Raw genomic sequence first — 21,459 nt, forward strand, 5'->3', positions numbered from 1 at the left:
TTGATTCTAACTTTTTCACTTTCTAGGCAACGACTGGAAGCTACGTGCTTCTAATGAGTTTGGATGATTTTTTTTTTTTCTTCTTTCGTCTTATGCAAAATTGAGGGTTCATTACTATGGCTGCATTAGAGCTGAATGTAAGACATTTTGTTGGCTCCTTGGGATTCCACCCAAAAAAAAAAAAACACAACCATAGGATTCTGGATATAGCAAGTCCGATGGGTATTGGAACAAATGAACTAATCTTCTTCTGTTTTTGGTTAAAAAAAAATTATCCTTCAATGACTAACTCCATATACGTGCTAGAAACAAGCCGTCTTACAAAGAGAAAAAAGAGTTCAAATTTTCAGATAGTTATTGTTCTTTGACACTGACAAAATTCAACAAAAAATCTGCATGCAGCAGCACATGAGAAATGCCCTAGGAAACAGCAGTAGTCTTTTGCTCTTCCTCTAGACTGAGGGAGATTGACAGGAGGCAGGCTCTACGAAACAAACTGCTTCTTTCTAGCACTAGCACGTACCACTGTTTCAGTTTTACTATATAAAAATAAAAGAAAAATTCATTTTACTATATTCAAAATATCCCTCATATTTTACCAAATGAATTTTTTCGTTATTCATTTTTTAAATAATAACTTTATACTCCTTACAAAATTAAGTGGATAAAATTTGATCTCAACATAAGCTTTTGATCAATTTTTACCCTAAATCCATCACGTAACTCATACATTATTATTTTTTAGAGGTAAAAAAAAAGTTAGATCCCATTTTTATTCAATCCATATTCATTTTTGTCTCTAAAATAATAAAACTTTATCCAAAGCATATTCATTTATCCCATAAAAGAAGATTGGATCTGATCCAATTTATGTTCATTTTTGTTATTAAAAAAATGGAATATGATTTTTTTTTGTGCATAAAAATGACTGTATGTAAGTTACGTAATGATTTTACACTAAAAAGTGATTAAAAAATCTGGGACCAAATTTTGTTAATTTAAATTTATAAGAAACATAAATTTAACATTTTAAAATTAAAGGGCAAAAAAAATTATTTAAAAAAATGTAAGGAACATGTTGAACGAATTTTTCAAAATAAAATTCATTCTTCATAAATTTTCAAGTAATGTTGGCAAGATGCTGTCAATTTTTCCAGGTTCTACTTGATTGATATGCGGCGGCTCAAGACGACCCACCTTTGGGCGGCCAATAATGGAGAACCATGTACAAGCCAATTGACAAGTCTTTGTGTGATCGTTTTCTCTTATGCCACCATTCATTTAAGCGTTTTCTTCTGTCTATGCTCTTCAATTTATACTATTGACTTACGCAGAACCTGTACAATAGTTTAAGAATTAATTTTAGAGGAAACTTTTCGACTGGCCCCTAAACTATTCATTTTACACTGTTTTGACCCTCAACTATAAATTATCGCAAATAATTCCTTTAAAGAAAAGAATTATTAGTTTAAGAACTTCCGTTAATTTTGGACGCTAAATGTATTGGAATTAGAAGCAAAACCAACCAAATAGAAAAATCAACGCACAATTTGATTAAAAATCAACTATATTAAGTCAACTAATAACATGGAGTTTAATGTTTCTTCATATTCTTTTACCTTCCACTTTTTCTAGCCTTGATTTGATAAAATAGTAAAGCCAACAAGACCTCTTGGACTGTTTTCGTAGGTTCATTTTTTGTTTGGTCGATTTTGCCCCAAATTTCATCACCTCTAACGACCAAAATTGATGAAAGTTCTTGAAGTAAGTTTTTTTTAAGGACTTATTTGTGACAATTTATAGTTGAAGGGTCAAAACCGTACAAAAGCAATAAATTAGGGGTTGTTCCAAATGTTCCGTGCATGAGCAAATTTTGGATTTTAAATCCAAATGCAAATGAGTTGGGCCTTGCTTGGATTGAAGGTTTTCGTCGGAAAATATTATCGTTTTCCGTGATCACATTTCCCTATCACCTTTTTCCCTCACATATATCAAATCGCTACAGTAATTTTTCCATGAAAAATGACGGAAAATGCAATCCAAACACAACCTTATCGTACATCCAATAATAATAGTATATACGCTCTCAATGTATAAAAGATTAATGCATAATTTAAACATCATACATTGATGGAATCTTGTGTGTAGTAGATGGCTTAGCCAAGTTTTGAATTCTATATCTACAGCTTGGATTTTTCTTTTCTTTCAAACATTGGCATTTAAGCAAAACTAAATGTTCTGGAATAATCATCTTCTAACGAAGCGTACGCAACAACGAAAATATTAGAAGAACAACTTTCATTTCCAAGTCCATTTTAAAACGAATAAGAGCAAGTGACAGTTATTTAACTCCATTTTTAGTCCACTAATCAGGAACAGTATTAAGATATTTTGTTGTGTTTGGATTGCATTTTCCGTCATTTTTCATGAAAAAATTACTGTAGCGATTTGATATATGTGAGGGAAAAAGGTGATAGGGAAATGTGATCACGGAAAACGATAATATTTTCCAACGGAAACAAGCAATCCAGTGACAAGACCCAGTTACTTTCCGTCGGAAAATTACGTTATTTTTCGTGATCACATTTCCCTATTACTTTTTTTCCTCACATACATCAAATCGCTACAGTAATTTTTCCATGAAAAATCATGGAAAATGCAATCCAAACACAATTGAGAGAGTTGACGGAGGATTTGAAATCTATTCAAATCCATTTAGTTGTTTGAAAATTACTTAAGAGGCATTTCAATTTGTAATTCACCAATTATTGTCATGTTTAAAATATATGTAAATAATCGATAAATTACAAAATCAAATACCTTTTAAGTTTTTCAAACAATTAGCTTGATTTGAGAGGATTTAAAATCCCTTATCAAATCTCTCAATCTAAACGCAACCTAAGAAATAAACGTACTATTATTCTTCTTTAGCAATTGAGTTTCTAACATCACCCTAGCTCCATCAGCTGGAGAATTAGAGACCAATTTTATATATAGTCTACCCTTTTTTGTTTTGCAATTTCGGTACAATTAGAAGAACAAATTAGTGGTACAAATGGAGCCGTGCCTACAGTCTAAACTAAGTCTAGACAGATGATACATCAACCACGAGCGATACAACAGTTCGCTAATGGATCTCCTATGCTCTGCAACTGCAGAGACTCTACTTTTGCACTTAGAATAGGAAGAAGGAGGTGATGGATGAACAACAACGATGCAGAATGAAAGTAGATTGAGATTGAAGGAGCTAGCAGGAGTAATGTAGCAGATGAGAGCAGCATGGCATTGGACATTTGATTTGGCCCTGGTTTCTTTGGATGAAAAGGAAACAAAATGTGTGAGTGATGTTTGTCTGTCTGTCTGTTTGTTTGTTTGTTTGCTTGCATGTTGTGACTCCCAAAATTTGCGTACACTCTGCCTTTCTTTCCTTCCTTAGTACCTCCCTTGGCTAAGATTTGTCTGTCTGTCATTTGTCATTTTTCTCGAGCCCTGTGTTTGTTTCCGGGTTGACTAAAGTTAGTACCATCTTTCCTTTCTTTCCATCTTCTCTCTTATAGCCAGGAGTAACAGTAGTGAGTTGTTCTCGACTTGCACTCAACTTTGTATCTTGTACGGCTACTACTACTACGTATTCCTTATCGTACATTACTAGTACGTTTATGCAGCAAGCTGATAACCCCTTAGTAGTACTTCGTATACATTGAAGGAGAGCTTCAAAGCAAATACGTTATGATCGAATCCAGTTAATCTTGCTTATGTAAACGAACTTCAACTTTAGGGTTACCCTCCCCCCCCCCCCCCCCCCCCCGCCACCAAAAAAAAAAACCTTCAATTTTAAAGTTCGCTCTCTAATTTTCTTCTAGTTTTTCAGGGCGGTTGATTGTCATTTCAGAGTACAGTGAAGTCACATGAAGTGAATTTATGCGAATTCCAAAATGCAGATCGACAGCACCACTCGAAATCTTTGCCGCGATACTTCTCCTCATGCACCCTTTTTCTTTTGCCTGAAATTTTGAAGTAATGGTAGCAATAATAATTATGCGCTAATCAGTTGTTTGTTTGGATAACGAATGATTTGTTACTGTAAAATTTATTTATTTGCATCATCAAAATGCTTTTCAATCACTTTTTTATTTCGCATACATTACATTAAAAAAAAAAAAAAATGCTACAGTGCTTCATTCAAAAAATTATTTCAAATAACATACACTTTCAACGAAGAAATCATAATTAAATTATTAACCCTAAATCCCAGATAAATCTCAAAAGCCGGCAACTCTTGAGGCCACTCAGAGAACTAATAACCTAACCCTCAACCCTCCCTTTGATCGATGTGGGATTCTTGTGGTAAGGCCAGGGAGGTCTCTGCTACTAAAGGTATACTAACCCCCAAGACACTCGAATAACATACTACTACTATCCAAGTTTATTCTCTTTCTCTTCGAAATCTCAAGGGACGCACATTAATTACGAATCTGGACAGTATATTATTTTATAGGAGCTAGTTGTTGAAATTATTTCCCGAACTTCTTGCTAATCCCCACTCTAAGGGCCTAATAATCCTTGAATGCATCCCAGCTTTTCTTTAGAACTGTAAAATTTTTCTTGCCAGCACCATATGCCATCAAAGTGAATTTGGAGCGTTGTGGACCTGCAGGATTTTAATTTGATTCCGCTGCCATCATTTGTCAAAGCACGCATGGCTCCAGGACCATCTAATCGTCGTGTTGCTTAGGGATTGATCAATTAGTCATTATTGACCATTTTAATTAATACCAATTCTCAGATGAAGTATTATGCATCCATCAGCTTTTACCCGACTCGCATAATAGTACGTATATATAATACATACATACATATTGCACAATAAGAAAAAAAAAATCATATTCTCTTGAAAGTAAAGAGTGAGCATTATTATTTGATTTCTAACTTTTCTTTTTGGTTCGATAAAAAGAAAAATAAATTTCATTAACTAATTCCTGTCATGTTTAGTTTGCGAATATCCATCCATCCATCATGTATATTTCCAGACGCACAACTCCTTCGTCTGTATCCACATGCTTCCACTGTAATCCATTGTTCCTTTTCCCCACCGTAAATTGCTTTTATGGTAATCGCTGTTTATGATTAGACATTTAATAGTGATTGGATCTTGATTTCAAACGGAATTTTTTCCGCTGTGTGTCCCCTATTTATTGCAGGACAATGTGCAAGGCAGTAAAAAAAAATCCAAGAAAGAATTTGGAGGGATGGATGTACATTACATGGTGATAATAATGGAATAAAATGAAAAAACAGTAACGTCTCATTATTGATAAGTAATAGAGAATCTCACCGGGAGGGGGCGGGTAGGGCAAAAAAAAAAAAAAAAGAAAAAAGAAAGGAAGTTTAGTTGAGTTGAGGGAATGAATAGTAATGGAATGTGAGTAATGCGTTAGTGGCTCCACAAAGACAAAATTGACAAGTGGAGAGTTGCTAAGTAAACAATGGAGCACCGGCCAGAAGAAAAAGAAGCTGTTAGCAAATGATTAGCAATAAAATAATGAGAAAGTTTAGTTGTAAAGGTTGATGTGGGCATGGGAATTGGCAGCCGCAGTACAGAATTGGGCGGTGCATCACTTTCACCGGCAGCAATCTCATGAAATTTTGGATGGTAATTAACGTCAGACTCTCTCTGATTTAGTCTAATCACGTCCAGGTACCTCTTCCTCCTCTGCTTTTCTTTTCTTTTCTTTTCTTTTTTCCTCCAACTTTTTTGAACGTTTTTCTGGTAAAATGCATTTTGTCCCCCGTTTGCACGGCAATCTATGAGGTTCAGTGAAGTTGGGTATCAAAGTTATGAAACAGTAGTACTGAAAACATGAGTGAGTATTAATTAGGTGGTTAAACTACAAAGTACTACCACCAATTAAGTGCAGTATTAGGATTAAAAAGGTAGTAGTTAAGATATAGTAGTAGTAGTAAATGACAAATCATCCGTCTTGTCTGCATTGCCTTGCGTGTACAGTTGCTGCTTCAAAGCATAATCAGGATTGGATTGGAGAATCATACTACTGCTGTAAATAATAAATCCTGTGCACAAATATGTATGTCAATTTTATTCGTTACTACTACTAAATTCAATGAATTTTTTTGATGTTTAGTGTTAAGACTTTTTCCAGCAATTTAACCAACCTCCGTAACTGTCTGCTGCTTCCTAATGCATTTATTCTTGTCTGCGCTGCTCTCTAAAACAGCAGCACACCAACTTCTCTTATTAAATCAATTTTCTTATATTCTGATTCACCAATATTTTTTTTGTCCTTCTTTTTTCTCTCACTTTTTCTGTGCTAAGGCCTTTAGTTACTCAATAAAATAATGGAATATTATCTATGCAAATTTAAAGAGTTTCTCTTTTTTTTTTTTTTTTTTAAACACCCAAAACTTATTTTAGATAGTACCCCTATCTTGTATTTTACCTACGCTAAATGCTTGCTTGTTATTTGGTTATCAAATACACTATATTCAAATCTATCTTACACTCTCTATAAAAAGTACTCGAAGTCTAGGTTGATTTAAGTAACGTGTAAGCCAAAATTGTGTTATCATTTGTGAGGTCTAAACCACCCTCACACCGTAATGAGATGCACTGAATTGCATTTCAACCAATCAATAAAACTGACATTGTGCTATGAAACATTTACAATCCATCATTATCAATAACGGCAAGCACCAGCAAAAGCTAATTAAAATTGAAAACTAATCATAAAGTGAACAACAACACAATAAAAAAAGAAAACTGAAAAATACAACTCAAATGACACACCAAGAGAACATTCACGTCTTCCTGAGCAGTGCTTGATTTGTATTGCTAAGAGCAAAAAGATCCAGACAGCAAGCCATCTTCAATAGGAAGGAAAAGAAAAAGAGAAAAGGGTTAGAACAAATAAATAATATTATTGTAGTGCTCTAATTTGTTAAGCATGTAACTTGTCTTGTGTCAATTTATGCCTAATTTAGCATCCGGGACAGATTCACTATAGAGTTCTTCTTGATAAACTGAGAAATCCATAGGAAGCTATTATTTTGTTGCAATTTGGAAAGAAGAAAAAAAAAAAAAACCAAAAGAACCTCAAAGTAGGGTTCAATTTAGTATACAGCATATTTTTAAAAAATAAACTATAGGAGTAAGAGGACAAAATAAAACTCAAAACTTCGAAGAAATTCTTTTTTTTTTTTTCCCACCAAGAATAGCAAAGTCAGAAGATACTAAAGCTTACTGATATTTTACAGCCAAAAGTGCAAGTACACATCTAAATCCAATTCCAAGATCGTCAAAAATATTCATATGGTAACTAGAAAAAGGCGATCTGTGGACCAAAAAAGTTATATATATTTGAAATATTATTTGGAATAATTACTGTAGCACTTTTTGTGATGTGATGTATGTGAGATAAAAAGGTGGGTCGGAAAATGTGTTTATGATGCAAGTGAAATATTATTTGGGATAAATTTTGTATCCAAACACTCCATTATTTATGCTTAATTTGTTTTAGAGAGGGTTAGGAAGGCCAACTAGCCAGCAATTCAAAGGCATCTACAGGGTAGAGGAAAAAGAAACAGTACTGAGAGAGATAGAAGTTAGACCACTACTTCAAATCACACGACCTGTTGAGACACGGACGCACACATACATTATTTATACATATAAGTTATTATTTCAATTAAGCATTTTCTCTTTCTCTCTCCTAAGTGACATGCCTAATTCAAGAGAATTAACATGCCAACGGATATTTGAATTTGATGTATTTTTGCATCCAATTCTCTTCCAAACAATTTTATTTATAACTTCTCTCATTTCTTACAACCTCTGTCTTATTTAATAAATTTGAATTGTTCTTTTTGCCCATATATGATAAATTTGCTTAGCGTTAATTTAATTTCTATATTAGTAAGCTTATCAATTTTGAAATATAGTAATAAATCATTGGTGTAAAATTGAACATTGTATTTTTGCTTTTATCTTCGAACTGAAAATGAATACGAGTAGGTGTGTAATCATATTTATGATAAAATTTAATTACTACCTGTCATTTCTTTTTTTTATGAACTATACTAATTAATGAATATTATCACATCACATCATAATAAGTTTACATCTGTAAAGACTAGTATTGTAGTTAAATATTTGGAGTACACTAATTTTTTGATATAAGTATGAATAGTTTATGCAAAAACATCTGTCAATGAATTATTTAAGCATCGCATTCATTTATATATAATTAATGACAATAAAAAAAATTATTCCGTGCCAATGCATGGGCAAAATACCAGTAGGTGATGATTAGATGATTTAACTAACTAAACTGGATAAATATCATGGACGTAAAATAATATGATGATTTAGTAAGTCCGTGTGATAATAAACACTAGTATATTGTTAATGTATGATGATTGTTCATACTATATATATCAAGAAAAAGAAAATTATTAGTATGTTTAGAATAATTAATACACTTTAGTCAAATGCAAACATGAAGAATTGCTACTACTAATAGTAGCACATAAAAGCTAAAAAAGGAGTAGTACACTAATTACCCTTCTTGTGTTTTGCTTGGAAGCTACTCATCTCATCTTGATGCGATTGATGATATTAGTGATAATATGTCCCAACCTAATTAATATGACACGTCACTAGCCCCTGTTTATCATGATGATCATGCAAATTGCCACTTAAAACACAAAGCACATGAAAATCAGCCCCAACACTGCAAATCAATATCAATTCGTTTAAAATGGCGTTTGCGTTGGGACCCTTTTGCACAGTATTAATTGTCACCCGAAGTTGGTTCCAAAAGAGAAAAACATTTTCCTCCGGATTATTATCCCAAACCCTGCATAATTCCACCATTCTCTAAGGCGGACCGAACATCAATCACATCACATCATCAGTAGTGTATTTGCCTATTATAAAATATGGGTATCTACCCAAGAAATCATTAAACCAGGAAGGAAAGAAGAGAAAGAAAGAATTCCAGTCTATTTCCCAATTTTATTCCTTATAACTTCGTCTAAAGTCTGGCTTGATTTTGATTGCAGGAGATATGAATCCGACAGGTTCCCCTTGGATATGGCTTTATTGATGTGATTTTGTTCTTTTCTTCTCTTTCCTTTCTTTCTTTCTTCTTTTTTATTTTTTTTTTTAATTTGTGGATGGTGGTGCTTTCAACAGAGTTCGTTTCTGCTGAATGAATATATACCCATCCACAAGCTCGGTAGGAAATAGAAAACTCCTCAAGTCTACAAAAAATTGAGGCAACAGTTAAATCTTGGCTTTGTCCTTTTCGCGTAGTGCGGCCTTAGTTGGAACCGTTGATTTATAGAGAATGCATTAATGATTTTTCTCAAGATAGTGCAACCTTGGAAATGATCGATATTATTGAGACATCCCAGTTAAAATTAGCAATTAAATCTGGCACAAAAGATATTTATTTTGGAAAGAAAGGATGATGATTGAAAAATCTCTTAGGCACACTACTTGTTTTGAGGGAATAGGAGGGAAAGAATATGGAATTTGATATTTGGATTACTTTCTGAGGAGGAAAAGAAAATAATTGAGAAAGATAAGATTTAGTTATTTTTTTTTTATCAACTTACTTTCTATTCAAAAGTGGGTAAAAACAAAGTAAAAAAAAAAAAAAAACCAAGATAAATGAAAATTTTAAAATCCCTAAAAAAATCTATATTTTTAAATTATTATGAATAAAAACGAAACTAATGTGTGATAGTTTCCTTTTCTAATGTTTTCTTTTTTTTTTTTTTTTCCTTTTGTATTTAATCCAAACAAAATAGACGGAATCTGCTTTCCTTTACTCTCATTTTCTTTTCTTTTTCTTCCTTTTCCTTCAACCCTAATGGTTGTGCTTTAGAGGTCTTGAATTCCATTATCCTTAGCTCTTTCCGGTTCTTACATCCAATCTAAAACCTAATCTCCTTATCCCTCCCTGCTTCTTAAATCCGACGTTGGTTACTCTGTTAGAAAAATATTTTAAAAAAAAAAGATTGGAAAATCTCTACAATGACCTCTTACGAACCCATAGTTTTGGGCTTAAAATAGGATCCAGTTGGTTATCAAATCTCCTGGTAGTTAGGATCCCATAAGAAGCCTTCAACAATTGGATTCTGTGGTATTCATCGTCCTTAACCTAAGGCACGAGCAGCCTAAACCTAAGGCCCAAGCAGAGCCTTCTGTATTTCCAACGGATGTACTAAACAAACTAACCATTCGAGGGTTCTGTCGTTCCTAATGGAGTTTTATGATCACTAAGTATCAATTTTTGTCTGTTGTTCATAAGCACAAACCATAATATCCAATTATTGAATTTTTAAGGCTATTTGCACTACTTCCAAATGAAAACACGCTCAACATAAACAAATGAATAGATCACGAAGAAACTTTTCCAAGATTGAAGACACCTCCATTGTTTAGGGAGCCAGCTTTGTCACTTACGATAGTGGTTTAGGATGGTATGCCGAAATAATAATAATAAAAGAAACAACGTGGAATGATTTCTAGTACTTGCAGAATGCAGGATGAGGCGGTCAGAATTTCTTCTTCTGTAACTAAAAGTCTGAAACATCTCAGTACCAGACCTTATTAGTTCACAAGATGAGTAGTTACTGTTGTAATTGCCCCGAAAAGGAAATGTCTGATGGTGCCTAATGTCAGTCTTTTTTTTTTTTTTAATAAAAAAAAAGTTAAATTAGGCAGTAAGCATATATAGAAGGAGGCCAATTAGTCTTCAATGTCTGCATTTAAATGGTAAAAATCTAGGTGTATTATTAAACAACAAACGCTGTTTTAGGAAAATCCGAAAAGGGAAGTCATGGAATCCTTTTGTGTATTATTATATTTAAAAAAACGCTGCTCATGCTCATGTACTTCTTTTCAGGGTCTCGAATTTAGACTTGTTCCTGATATTTACACAATTTGAATTGGACAACTTGTTTAATAATTTACAGACAGAGAAAAAGTTTCCTAACAAATTCCTGCTCCTACTCTTTTGGATCTACGATATTTTCTAACATGCACCCTCTCTAGTTCTTCGGGAAATCATCTTCCTCCTCAAATCCAACACAACAAACCTCTCCTTCCATACTCCAATCTCTCAGCAGCAACCATGGCCATAGGGAAGGCCCGCAGCAACAAGAGATCATCCAGCAGTTCACGCTCCTCCACTTTGACAACCACAATCTTGGTAGCTTTGTGTATGTTCGGATTATGGCTGCTGGCACCCAATACTCTTATTGTTTATCCACGTACAACTACTCGAACTTCCGCTACAACTTCCTCTCAATCATCCTCCATGTCCGACTCTCATCAGATTCATCCCACAGAACCTATCCCCAAGAAAAGCCAACCCGTTTTCCAAGACACTCAAGGGGACCTCCCAGAAGATGCCATTCAAACTGATCACGGGGCAACGCATAATGACCACACAGATGAATCGTCAGAACTCCCAAACCAGAGTTCGACCGAGAGCAAAGCTCAAGCAGAAACTGACAATAATGTCAGTGAACAAGAAAATAACGGCGATTCGGACAGCAGTAGTGACGACAACAATGAAGCAGAAGGAGATGATGGTGGTGGTGGTGATAAGGGCAACAGGGATGTGAAGGAAACGGATCCAGATGTTGGAGAGAATCCACACGGCGCAGAATCTGTTGATGAGCAGCAACTACAAAATCAAAACTCCGAGGAAACTTCTATTACTCAAAACCAAGAAGCTGAGGAAACAAGGGAAGAGCATGCAAGTGCTTCAGCCGAAAACAACCAAGAAGAGGGTACCAGTGACGACAAGCTTGATGACCATCAAAGTTCAGACAACAATGAGCATGAGATATCAGATGAAGATCAACAAAAACGATTGGAACAGCATCAACAGCAGGAAGATGATCAAGTCCAACAAGGAAAATCACAAGAAGATACTCAAGGAACATCAAGCCATGATCAAGTGGAACATGATGAGGCACCCTTAGCCCAGACTGGAAATCACATTGATCAGTCACAGCTGGGGGGCCGGAAAAATCCTGAAACTCATGAAAGTCAGCATAATATTCTCCACAATAACAATTCCATAAAGAACATCTCAAGTGAAGAAACAGGCAGGAAAGCAACTAACCCGGACACTAGTGATTTCTTTCCAACTGGAGAGAGATCTCAGATACCCAAGGAGTCAAAAAAGAACTCCTGGTCAACTCAAGCTAACGAATCTGAAAACCAGAAAGATAGACGACAAAATGGACAAGATGATCAAGATGGCAGTATTATTAACTACAAATGGCAACTATGTAATGTTACAGCTGGTCAGGACTACATACCATGTCTGGATAATGAGAAAGGAATCGCAAAGTTACGCAGCAGGACACATTACGAGCATCGTGAAAGGCATTGCCCAGAGGATGCCCCTACTTGTCTTGTTCCACTGCCAAAGGGATATAAAAAACCGTTACAATGGCCTCAGAGCAGAGATAAGGTAGAATAATATACGATATACTGCAGTGCTTTACAGAAATGTGCATTAACTAATGCTTTTCTATTTGAACAAAGCAGATATGGTATCATAACGTACCTCACACAAAGTTGGCAGAAGTCAAGGGGCATCAGAACTGGGTGAAGGTATCTGGAGAATTCCTTACTTTCCCAGGAGGTGGTACTCAATTCATTCATGGAGCACTGCATTATATTGATTTCCTAGAAGAGGTAACTGCATGTACAACTATCATATAACTTGTCAATTTCCCTGAAACTATACTACATTTCAGTTCAAAATAACAAAGTCATATCAATTGAAAAAGGAAAATGAGTTCAGTGCAATAGAGAATGTGATGAGTTAGTATCATTTTTCCCTCCTCTCTTCTCACCTCCACCCTTTTCCTACAACTGGTGCAGGAAAAAGGAAAAAAATTGGAATTAAAAATAGGGATAATTTCAGAAACCTCCCCTGAGGTTTTCGACAATTTCACTCAGCTCCCTTGAGATTTACATAATTACAGAGACCTCCATTATTGTGATAAAAAAACAATAATGCCCATTATTAATTGTCAACTCATTGAAAAACTCTATCAAATATTAAACTCTCTCATCGATTATTAACCAATAATTCAAACCACAGTTTTTTCTATTTAACTATCTTTTCTTTTTCTCATATATCTATTTTTCTTTCAAACTAATTTATCTATTATTGTCAACCAAATGTGTACTGTCGCTACTAATAAAATCATCATACACGCTAAACCACCAATACTTATATATCTTAGTATTTATTCCCAATTCTCGATTTTCCATTATTAGTAAATAGTTTCCTTGCGCCCATTGTTGTTTCCAATTTTTGATAGGTATTAGCAAATTGAAATTGTCAAATGACAAATTGAATGCTAATTTCATTATCATTTTGATGGAGATGAAGATAGTGACAATGATAAAAAATAAAAATTAAGGATAAGAAGTGGAATAGAAACTAAATATAAGTTATACTATTATGGTTATCATGAAAAAAAGTATTCTTGATATATATTTATAACTGCATTGTGTTTCTATTTTTACTTTACAATTATTGTTATTATTCCCATAGAGAGAATTTGATTGATTTTGAACTCTGTGCCAATGGAATATATTGGATATTGATATTAGTAGTGATTGTTTAAATTATTTTGTATTAAAAAGGTAGCAGTCATGGAATTGAAATTTTGGAATATTGATGAATATTGTAGTATATCAAGTAAAATCTAATATTGTTATGAAATTGTATGTAAATTTTTGGATATATGATGTAGCATTTATAGTTGATACAATGGTCTGCATCCGGAATTTTTAAGTAAAAGAGAAATATTAGAATAAAGATAAGCGTTTATTTAATGATAATTTGGATGTTGATAAGTAAGTAATAGTGGTAGGAAATAAAGATAAATGAAATAGAGACTGGAAACCATTTTTTCCTTTACATTTTTGTTGTTAATTATAACTCAAGGGTATTATAGAAATTTTGGAAAAAAGTATATCCTTTTGGGTCTAGATATTACTTAAATAGTGAAAATAGGGGAGGTAAGTATAATTTTTAGAACTTGAGAGGAGCTTTTTGCAATTGTTAAAAACCTCAGGGGAGGTATGTGAAATTAACCCTTAAAAATAACTAGGAAAGGCATAAAGATGCTACTTGAGCTTTCCTTGGTATTAGGTTTTGTCCTGAACATCCCACTCTGTGCACACACACACTGATTTTCCCCAGTCAGCTTTGAGACAGCCCCTCCACTGCTTCTTGTGATTTTTCCAAATATATTTGGCTGCAGGCTGTTCCAGATATAGCATGGGGTAAGCATAGTCGAGTGCTGTTGGATGTTGGATGTGGTGTTGCTAGTTTTGGTGGCTACCTCTTTGAAAGAAACGTACTCGCAATGTCTTTTGCACCTAAAGATGAGCATGAGGCTCAGGTTCAGTTTGCCCTTGAAAGGGGAATACCTGCAATAAATGCAGTGATGGGTACCCAGAGGCTGCCATTTCCAAGCGGAGTCTTTGATGTTGTGCACTGTGCTCGCTGCAGAGTTCCATGGCATGCTGGAGGTTTTCCCCCCTAATTTTCTGACTTTTGTTTCTAATTAAATTTGAACTTACATTATGTCTATATTAACATTGCTTAGTATGCTAACTGAGAAAATTTAATCAAGGTGGTGCTCTTCTTCTGGAATTGAATCGACTCCTCCGACCAGGAGGTTACTTTGTCTGGTCAGCTACTCCAGTGTATCAAACACTTGAAGAGGATGTTATGATATGGAACGGTATGAGGCTGATCAATGATTCTCTTGATCCTGTCTATTGGCCAACTGTCTAATTATTTGCATTTATCCTTCCAGAAATGTCCAATCTAACAGTTTCAATGTGTTGGGAGCTAGTCACTATCAAGAAGGATAAATTAAACTCTATAGGTGCTGCAGTCTATCATAAACCAGACTCAAATGAATGCTACGATAAAAGGAAGCACAACCATCCTCCAATGTGCAAAAGCGATGATGATCCTAATGCAGCCTGGTAACAGAAACTAAATTCCATCAGCACTGTAAATTCTTGTTAAACTTGATGAATGACAAAAATGCAATTGTCCTTTGAAATTACAAATTTATGTGTCATCCTCACCTATGTAGAGCTGAACTAGTGCATAGAAAATCTGGCTCACAAAGAAAAAACAGCAATTTACAAAAATGGCATATATGCTTTCTATTGTCAAATATTCAAGAGTCATTATAATCTTGCATAAACCAAAGATTATCAAATTTTGTGAAGAGTATTAACTCTAGAAGCAGAACAATCTTCTGGAACTCTAGATGCGATAAGAATGACTGTAAAATCATAGAGGGACAACCACTTTTTTAATTGGTTCAAAATATGTGGACTTTTACATGCAAGGGAAACATCTTCATATAATTAGACACTTAGCCTCAAGCAAATTTACCTAAAAATTAGTCCATTTGAATCACAATTCTCCATAGATGAACATATGATAAGCATAATGCGTACTCTTACAATGAGATGTACTTTGAGGCAGCAATCAAGGAACCCTATTCATAACCTCCATTGTCTTTTAGGTACATACCTTTGCAAGCATGCTTGCACAAAGTTCCCATTGAAGCAAATCAAAGAGGGTCAGATTGGCCAGAGGAGTGGCCTCGTCGACTTCAGACACCTCCATACTGGTTGAACAGATCTCAGATGGGAATTTATGGAAAGCCAGCTCCAGAAGACTTCACAGCAGACTATGAACATTGGAAACAGGTGGTGAGCAAGTTATATCTTAGTGGACTGGGCATCAGCTGGTCAGACGTGAGAAATATCATGGACATGAGAGCAGTATATGGGGGGTATTCCCAATCACTAAAACGTAGCATGATACCAAGAGTTGTTTTGTGGATAAAACTAATTGAAGGATGGTGCTTTGCAGGTTTGCTGCAGCACTGAAGGACCTAAAAGTGTGGGTAATGAATGTGGTGAACATAGATGCTCCAGATACACTTCCCATTATCTACGAACGAGGGCTCTTTGGTATTTATCATGACTGGTGTGAATCCTTCAGCGCGTATCCCAGGACATATGACCTCCTACATGCTGATCGTCTGTTCTCAAGGCTAAAAAAGAGGTATAACAGGTTGCAATACCATTTTCACCTGTTTGTCATCCTTGATCTGGTGACTCATGTCTTCAGCTTTCACAGGTGCAAACTCATTCCGGTGATGGCAGAGGTTGACAGAATAGTTCGGCCTGGAGGTAAATTCATTATGCGCGATGACTCCAGCACAATCAGGGAAGTTGAGAATGTGTTGAAATCTCTGCATTGGGAAGTCCACTTGACTTTCTCTAAGAACCAAGAAGGTATACTTAGTGCCCAGAAAACTGAATGGCGGCCAGACTCTTATGCTGCTTCTTCATGATTTGCAGATGACAGCTCTAGTTTCTAATCCTAAAGGGTTCCAAGGTACTCAGCAAAAGTAGTAGTCAAAGTTTATTTCCAGCGTCATTCTTTCAGATTATACATCCATGGAATTAAAAGAATGAAAGAAAGAAAGAAAAAGAGTCTTAAGCTTACCAAGAGAGCAGAACTTTTACAGTTAATATTCATGATTGATTCTAGAAATAGTCAAGAACACATAATGGAAACAAAATCAGTGTCTAACTGATTACGGCGTGTTGACCTTGAAGGGAGCAATTCAACAAGAAAGCAGCTGCTATATGAAATCTGACAACTAAGTATAGCAGATTCAATAGATTAGCTAAAAACTCCAAATAATTGGCAGCAGTCATCGGGTGAATCTAAGCCTAATTCTGCTTGATGATGTAAAAACAGGTTAGTCTACCGGTCACTCAAAAACCAGTTGGCTATCTATTTAGATTTCTCATGGTGATGTCAGATAGAAACTTAATGATTAATGAAAAAACTACGTGAAGCTCCAACAGCAGTTGAAGTCTGACCCAAAAACAAACACCTCCTGCACACATAGACATGCAGACACAGATAGTGAGTGCAGTGAAGAAGAAACAAGCCAAGGGCAAAAAAATTGTGTTTGGTAGGTCAAGCAATCGACTCTATGAGCGCCAAGTGACCAAAGAAAGTGATTATGAAAAGCACTATGTGCACAGAATGAGAATCTTTTATTGATATCAGTTACATTTCCAATGTCTCAAAGTAGCTTCAATTCTCATGAGAGATTTTGATCAACAGAAATTAAACTTAATACTAATTATAAAGCAGCAGAGATCGAACCACCTCGCATTAATTTTATTTGGGTCTAACCACCCAAAATCACCTTCAGGTCCTAACAGTTAAAAACGCAAGCCTCCAATTTCAAGTCCTTTTGTCAACCATTGCCAAGAAGACTATGCAATTGACCATCTCGAACAGCTGCCTGGAGATCTAAATTACAAGAAAGAAAGCTTGGAAACAGTGCTTGCATTCTGATCAAAGATTTAATAAAAGCATGAAGTAAGAGTGCTAACCATCACAACCACCAACATGCTTTCCATTCACAAATATTTGAGGAACTGTACGGCGGCCCACCAGATCCAGAAGAACATTTTGAATTTGATATCCATCATCTGAACAATGTTCAGAAGAATGAAATCATAGGAAGCTCTACTTTGCAAGGAAAAAAATTGTTACTTTGAAACTGAATAATACAGCTCTTGAAAGATATCTCTATATATTGAGCTTGTATACCTCTAAGATCAAGCTCCACAACAAAAGGCTGCTCGTGTAGTTCACTGAATATATGCTTGGCACGTAAGGAGTATCTAAAATTAGACAAAACACCAACCATAAGGATGAGTAGGAGATGGAACAAGTTCCACTTTAACTGAGTTTTTGCGTGCTGGATGTGTGAAATACATAACACTGCTTCAATGTACTGAGGTACCATTTAGATGCTATCCATATAGCACACACACAAAAAGAAAACCAAAAAAGAAAAAAAAAAGGAATTATTAAAGAGATATAGGTGCAATAGGAATATATCAGTATCCAACAAATGTTCTCAACTAATAAAAGGAACAGAAGGCCCAAACTTATCTTTCGCACGTTATTTGACACAACATATATGCAACTGACATAGATCCCCGTCACCTCAGCACAGCCATGAATAACTCAACTGACCCAGTGTAGTGAAGAACAAAAGGTATAAAATAAACACACTAAATGGCAGGAAATAGCAAACTAGTAACACTGCCATTGGCAGCCTGTCTACCAGCACTCCACCACAGAGCTCCAAACTGCAATGACAAAAGGTAGCTTAACTATTACATCCATCCATTTGCAACCGATGTTCAAACTTCTTGTGCTAAACAATAACCTTAGCCAATCCAACCTCAACCAACACTTTCAGTTCAGCCACAAATTAGCCAAAAAAGGATCACATGAAATTGATCCACATTAAGAACACAACACAAAGTATGCAAGTTCACTAAGTAACAACTATCAAAGCTTTCTTGGACCCTCTAAAGAGCAGTTGTTCTGCTTAAAATTCTCGAAACTCTAACTCTAAAAAGACTTGGATATCCCCGTCTTTCGTACCCAAATTGGTCCTTCTATTTTATTAACTCATTTCGACCTTTGCCTCCACAGAATCTGAGCTTATGATCCCAACTAAAAGAGTTGTTTCATGTTGGCACGCAGTTTGTGAAAGGGTCCATCGAACGACGGAGCAACCAGTACATAATTAATTGATCCATTAACAAAGTAATTGTTCATATCGGAAGCATGAATGCTAATTATCCAGAACAAGCCCTGCATTAGGCAAATGAAATTTACAATCTTGGCCACCATTCATTAGCTAACAATAGAATCAAGCATACATCTGAGCTAGCCAAACTTCTTCACAAGCTCAGCTTTGGGGAGGAAAGACTACTGTTCCCATTGTGAAAAAAAAAATCCTTTGACAAGAAAAATGACCCAATTTCTAGTACTAAAACGAGTTAAAAGAATGAAAAAGAGCTTACGGGCAATAAGATTTGGAGAAAATTATGATTTTGTTGGAGTAGATGGCGTTTTGAACGAAGGCTGATGGAGAATTAGCAGCTATAGTCTTTCTCGGTGCAGCAATTGAGGTAAACCATAACACTCCGATTGTTGTCACCGTTACCAAGAGACGGCGATTATTCCAGGTTGTCATCAACATCGCCATCGCCGACGCCGTTATCCAATATCGTCAGTCTACCGGAAAAATCAGCGGGCTTCTTTGGGCTTTATGAACAATCATGCATAAAATTCATAAGTAATAACTTTTAACTTTATAGCTATTCCTATCCGGGAAAAATCCACTTTTCATCCTCAAACTTTGTGATAAGACACATTTGGTCTCCAAACTTTTCGTCAGAACACATTGAGTACATAAATTAACGATTTTGTGCCACATTTAGTCAAAAAAGGGGAAATTTTTTCAATTTGAACGGTGAAATCCACGTGACCGTTAACAAATGTCCAAATATCGAAAAAATCAACACAAGTCAGACACAAAATATTGACTAAAGTCCATTCTCTGTCTCTATCCCGCTGCTTTTCTTCTCCAAATTTCCCTCTTTCCTACTTTTTCACTGGTTGAAATATTTCTGTCCTCATAGTGGAACTTTCTGAAACTCATAGTGAAGCATTCCAGTTCGATGATTGAAGACCACCAAACGTGGAAAAAATGTTTGTTCGAAAGAAATAGCTCAACGATCGTGCATCCCCAAATTACGGTAAAGAGTTAAATAACTAAATGTAAAAATTTTTAACTTTTGTGTGTATAATATTTAGATGTGGTCCCTGATGTTTGCATTATGGGTATATTCTGGTTACTTTGAGTTGTATTGGGTTGAAAAGATTAATTATTTTTAATTGATTGTCGTATCTGACAAATGCATATGGTCCTTATTTGTGATTATGATAGTAAGATGGACCCATAAGATGTGGTCTTTATCTGTGATTATTGAGTGCATTGTTGTTAATGTTAATATATATCCTGTTGATTATTGAATGGTTGATATGTGCATTTTTGTTATCAGAGTAAGGCAGTACACTTATAACTCTAAGATGTCACCATAAAGGGTTAATTTCCTATACTCCTCATCCACGTTATGAGGGTGGAGATGCATGTGTCATTGACTATGTTAAAAGTATTGGTTTAAGTGTCTTTGAAGTAGACAAATTGACTAAAAGTGCTGGTTTGTATGGAGACAAAGTGTATTATGGTTGGAAAAATAGCAATTTTATAAGGATAGAAACAAGTAGAGAATTGCATGGATACATTAAGAGGATTGATGGTTTAAATATGAAAATTATTTTGTATGTTGAGATATCATTCCATGAAATCTATGTTCAACAGTTAGGCTATGATCCGTATCAGATTGGTGAGAATGAAGGGGCTGATGGTAATAACAATTTGAATACACCTAATGCTGATCATAGAAAGGGAGGGAATGACAGACAATGAGGCTAATAGGAACAATAATAATGATTCTGATTCAGGGAGTGAATCCTTCTTCTCAGCAGTGGACTCTGATTATAATATGACTGATAGGGATGATAATGAGTTGCATGATAATGTAGACAAAAATGCTGAATGGTTAGGTGTAGAGCACCATAAGAATTTTCAAAAAAATAAGCCAACTGGAATTGAAAGGGATGACAATTTGGTGATGCCAGAGGACAATGATGTTGCCCTATCTTCTGAATCTGATTTTCAAACTCTGAATGAACATGATGATGAAAAAATCAGCAATGAATATAGAGTCTTCAACCCTAAAGATATTGACAATCCAACATTAGAGTTAAAAATATTGTTCAGTAATATAAAAAAGTGCAAGTTGGCTATCACAAATTATAGTGTAAGACAGGACCATGTAAATTTGTGAAGCAAGACAAAATAAGATTGAGGGCTAAGTGTAGAAGTGAAGGGTGTGACTGGCTTATTTATGCTGCAAAATTGAGTGGGGAAGGTAGTGTGTAAATCAAGACATTTGAGGACACCCACAAATGTGGTTTCACCTATGACAATCCACTTGTAAATTGTGGATGGGTTGGCAAAAAGTATACTGAGGAGTTTAGAACTAATCTTAAGGTAGGTATGCAGCACTTTAGAAAGACTGTAATTAAGGATAATAAGTGCTCTTTCTCCAAAAAATAAATATACAGGGCCAGGAGAAAGGCTATGAAGATTATTCATGGGAGTGAAACTGACCACTATAGTAAGTTAGGAGCATACATGCATGAAATTTAGAAATTCAACCCTGGAAGCTCCATTATATTGAAAACTGTGGATGGATCTACAAGTACAGCAACACATCAACAAAGGTTCCAAAGGTTATATATGTGTTTTAATGGAGTGAAGCAAGATTTTTTAGTTGGATGTAGGCCTTTGATTGGAGTTGATAGTACATTCTTGAAAGGATCAGTTGGGGGAGTT

General features: G+C 35.2%; 2 protein-coding genes across 2 annotated transcripts; one reads left to right on the top strand and one right to left on the bottom strand.

Moving 5' to 3' along the window:
• Positions 1-11,159: 11,159 nt before the first annotated feature.
• On the top strand, positions 11,160-16,492 carry LOC140011221 (probable methyltransferase PMT24). The gene is made up of 8 exons (XM_072059976.1): positions 11,160-12,515; positions 12,593-12,742; positions 14,329-14,599; positions 14,704-14,814; positions 14,890-15,064; positions 15,619-15,891; positions 15,972-16,166; positions 16,242-16,492. Exons 1-8 carry the CDS (start codon positions 11,160-11,162, stop codon positions 16,456-16,458), a joined length of 2,748 nt encoding a protein of 915 aa, XP_071916077.1. The 3' UTR covers positions 16,459-16,492.
• A 665-nt stretch (positions 16,493-17,157) lies between these two features.
• LOC113699383 (glutaredoxin-C3) lies at positions 17,158-19,290 on the bottom strand. The gene is made up of 4 exons (XM_027219724.2): positions 19,016-19,290; positions 17,742-17,815; positions 17,522-17,620; positions 17,158-17,438 (listed from the first exon to the last, which is right to left on the bottom strand). Exons 1-4 carry the CDS (start codon positions 19,198-19,200, stop codon positions 17,383-17,385), a joined length of 414 nt encoding a protein of 137 aa, XP_027075525.2. The 5' UTR covers positions 19,201-19,290; the 3' UTR covers positions 17,158-17,382.
• Between the last annotated feature and the right edge of the window lie 2,169 nt (positions 19,291-21,459).

This window comes from Coffea arabica, chromosome 7e (genome assembly GCF_036785885.1).
Source record: "Coffea arabica cultivar ET-39 chromosome 7e, Coffea Arabica ET-39 HiFi, whole genome shotgun sequence".
Classification (NCBI taxonomy): domain Eukaryota; kingdom Viridiplantae; phylum Streptophyta; class Magnoliopsida; order Gentianales; family Rubiaceae; genus Coffea; species Coffea arabica.

What these genes read in the sequence shown, in the direction of transcription:
- LOC113699383 (XM_027219724.2), bottom strand. Translation starts at nt 19,200, where the DNA reads ATGGCGATGTTGATGACAACCTGGAATAATCGCCGTCTCTTGGTAACG. An exon ending in TTCTCCAAATCTTATTGCCC is followed by an intron (nt 17,816 to 19,015) that starts GTAAGCTCTTTT and finishes GTCTAATTTTAG; the next exon opens with ATACTCCTTACGTGCCAAGC. An exon ending in TGTGGAGCTTGATCTTAGAG is followed by an intron (nt 17,621 to 17,741) that starts GTATACAAGCTC and finishes AACATTGTTCAG; the next exon opens with ATGATGGATATCAAATTCAA.
- LOC140011221 (XM_072059976.1), top strand. Translation starts at nt 11,160, where the DNA reads ATGGCCATAGGGAAGGCCCGCAGCAACAAGAGATCATCCAGCAGTTCA. An exon ending in ATATTGATTTCCTAGAAGAG is followed by an intron (nt 12,743 to 14,328) that starts GTAACTGCATGT and finishes ATTTGGCTGCAG; the next exon opens with GCTGTTCCAGATATAGCATG. An exon ending in GGATGTTATGATATGGAACG is followed by an intron (nt 14,815 to 14,889) that starts GTATGAGGCTGA and finishes TTATCCTTCCAG; the next exon opens with AAATGTCCAATCTAACAGTT.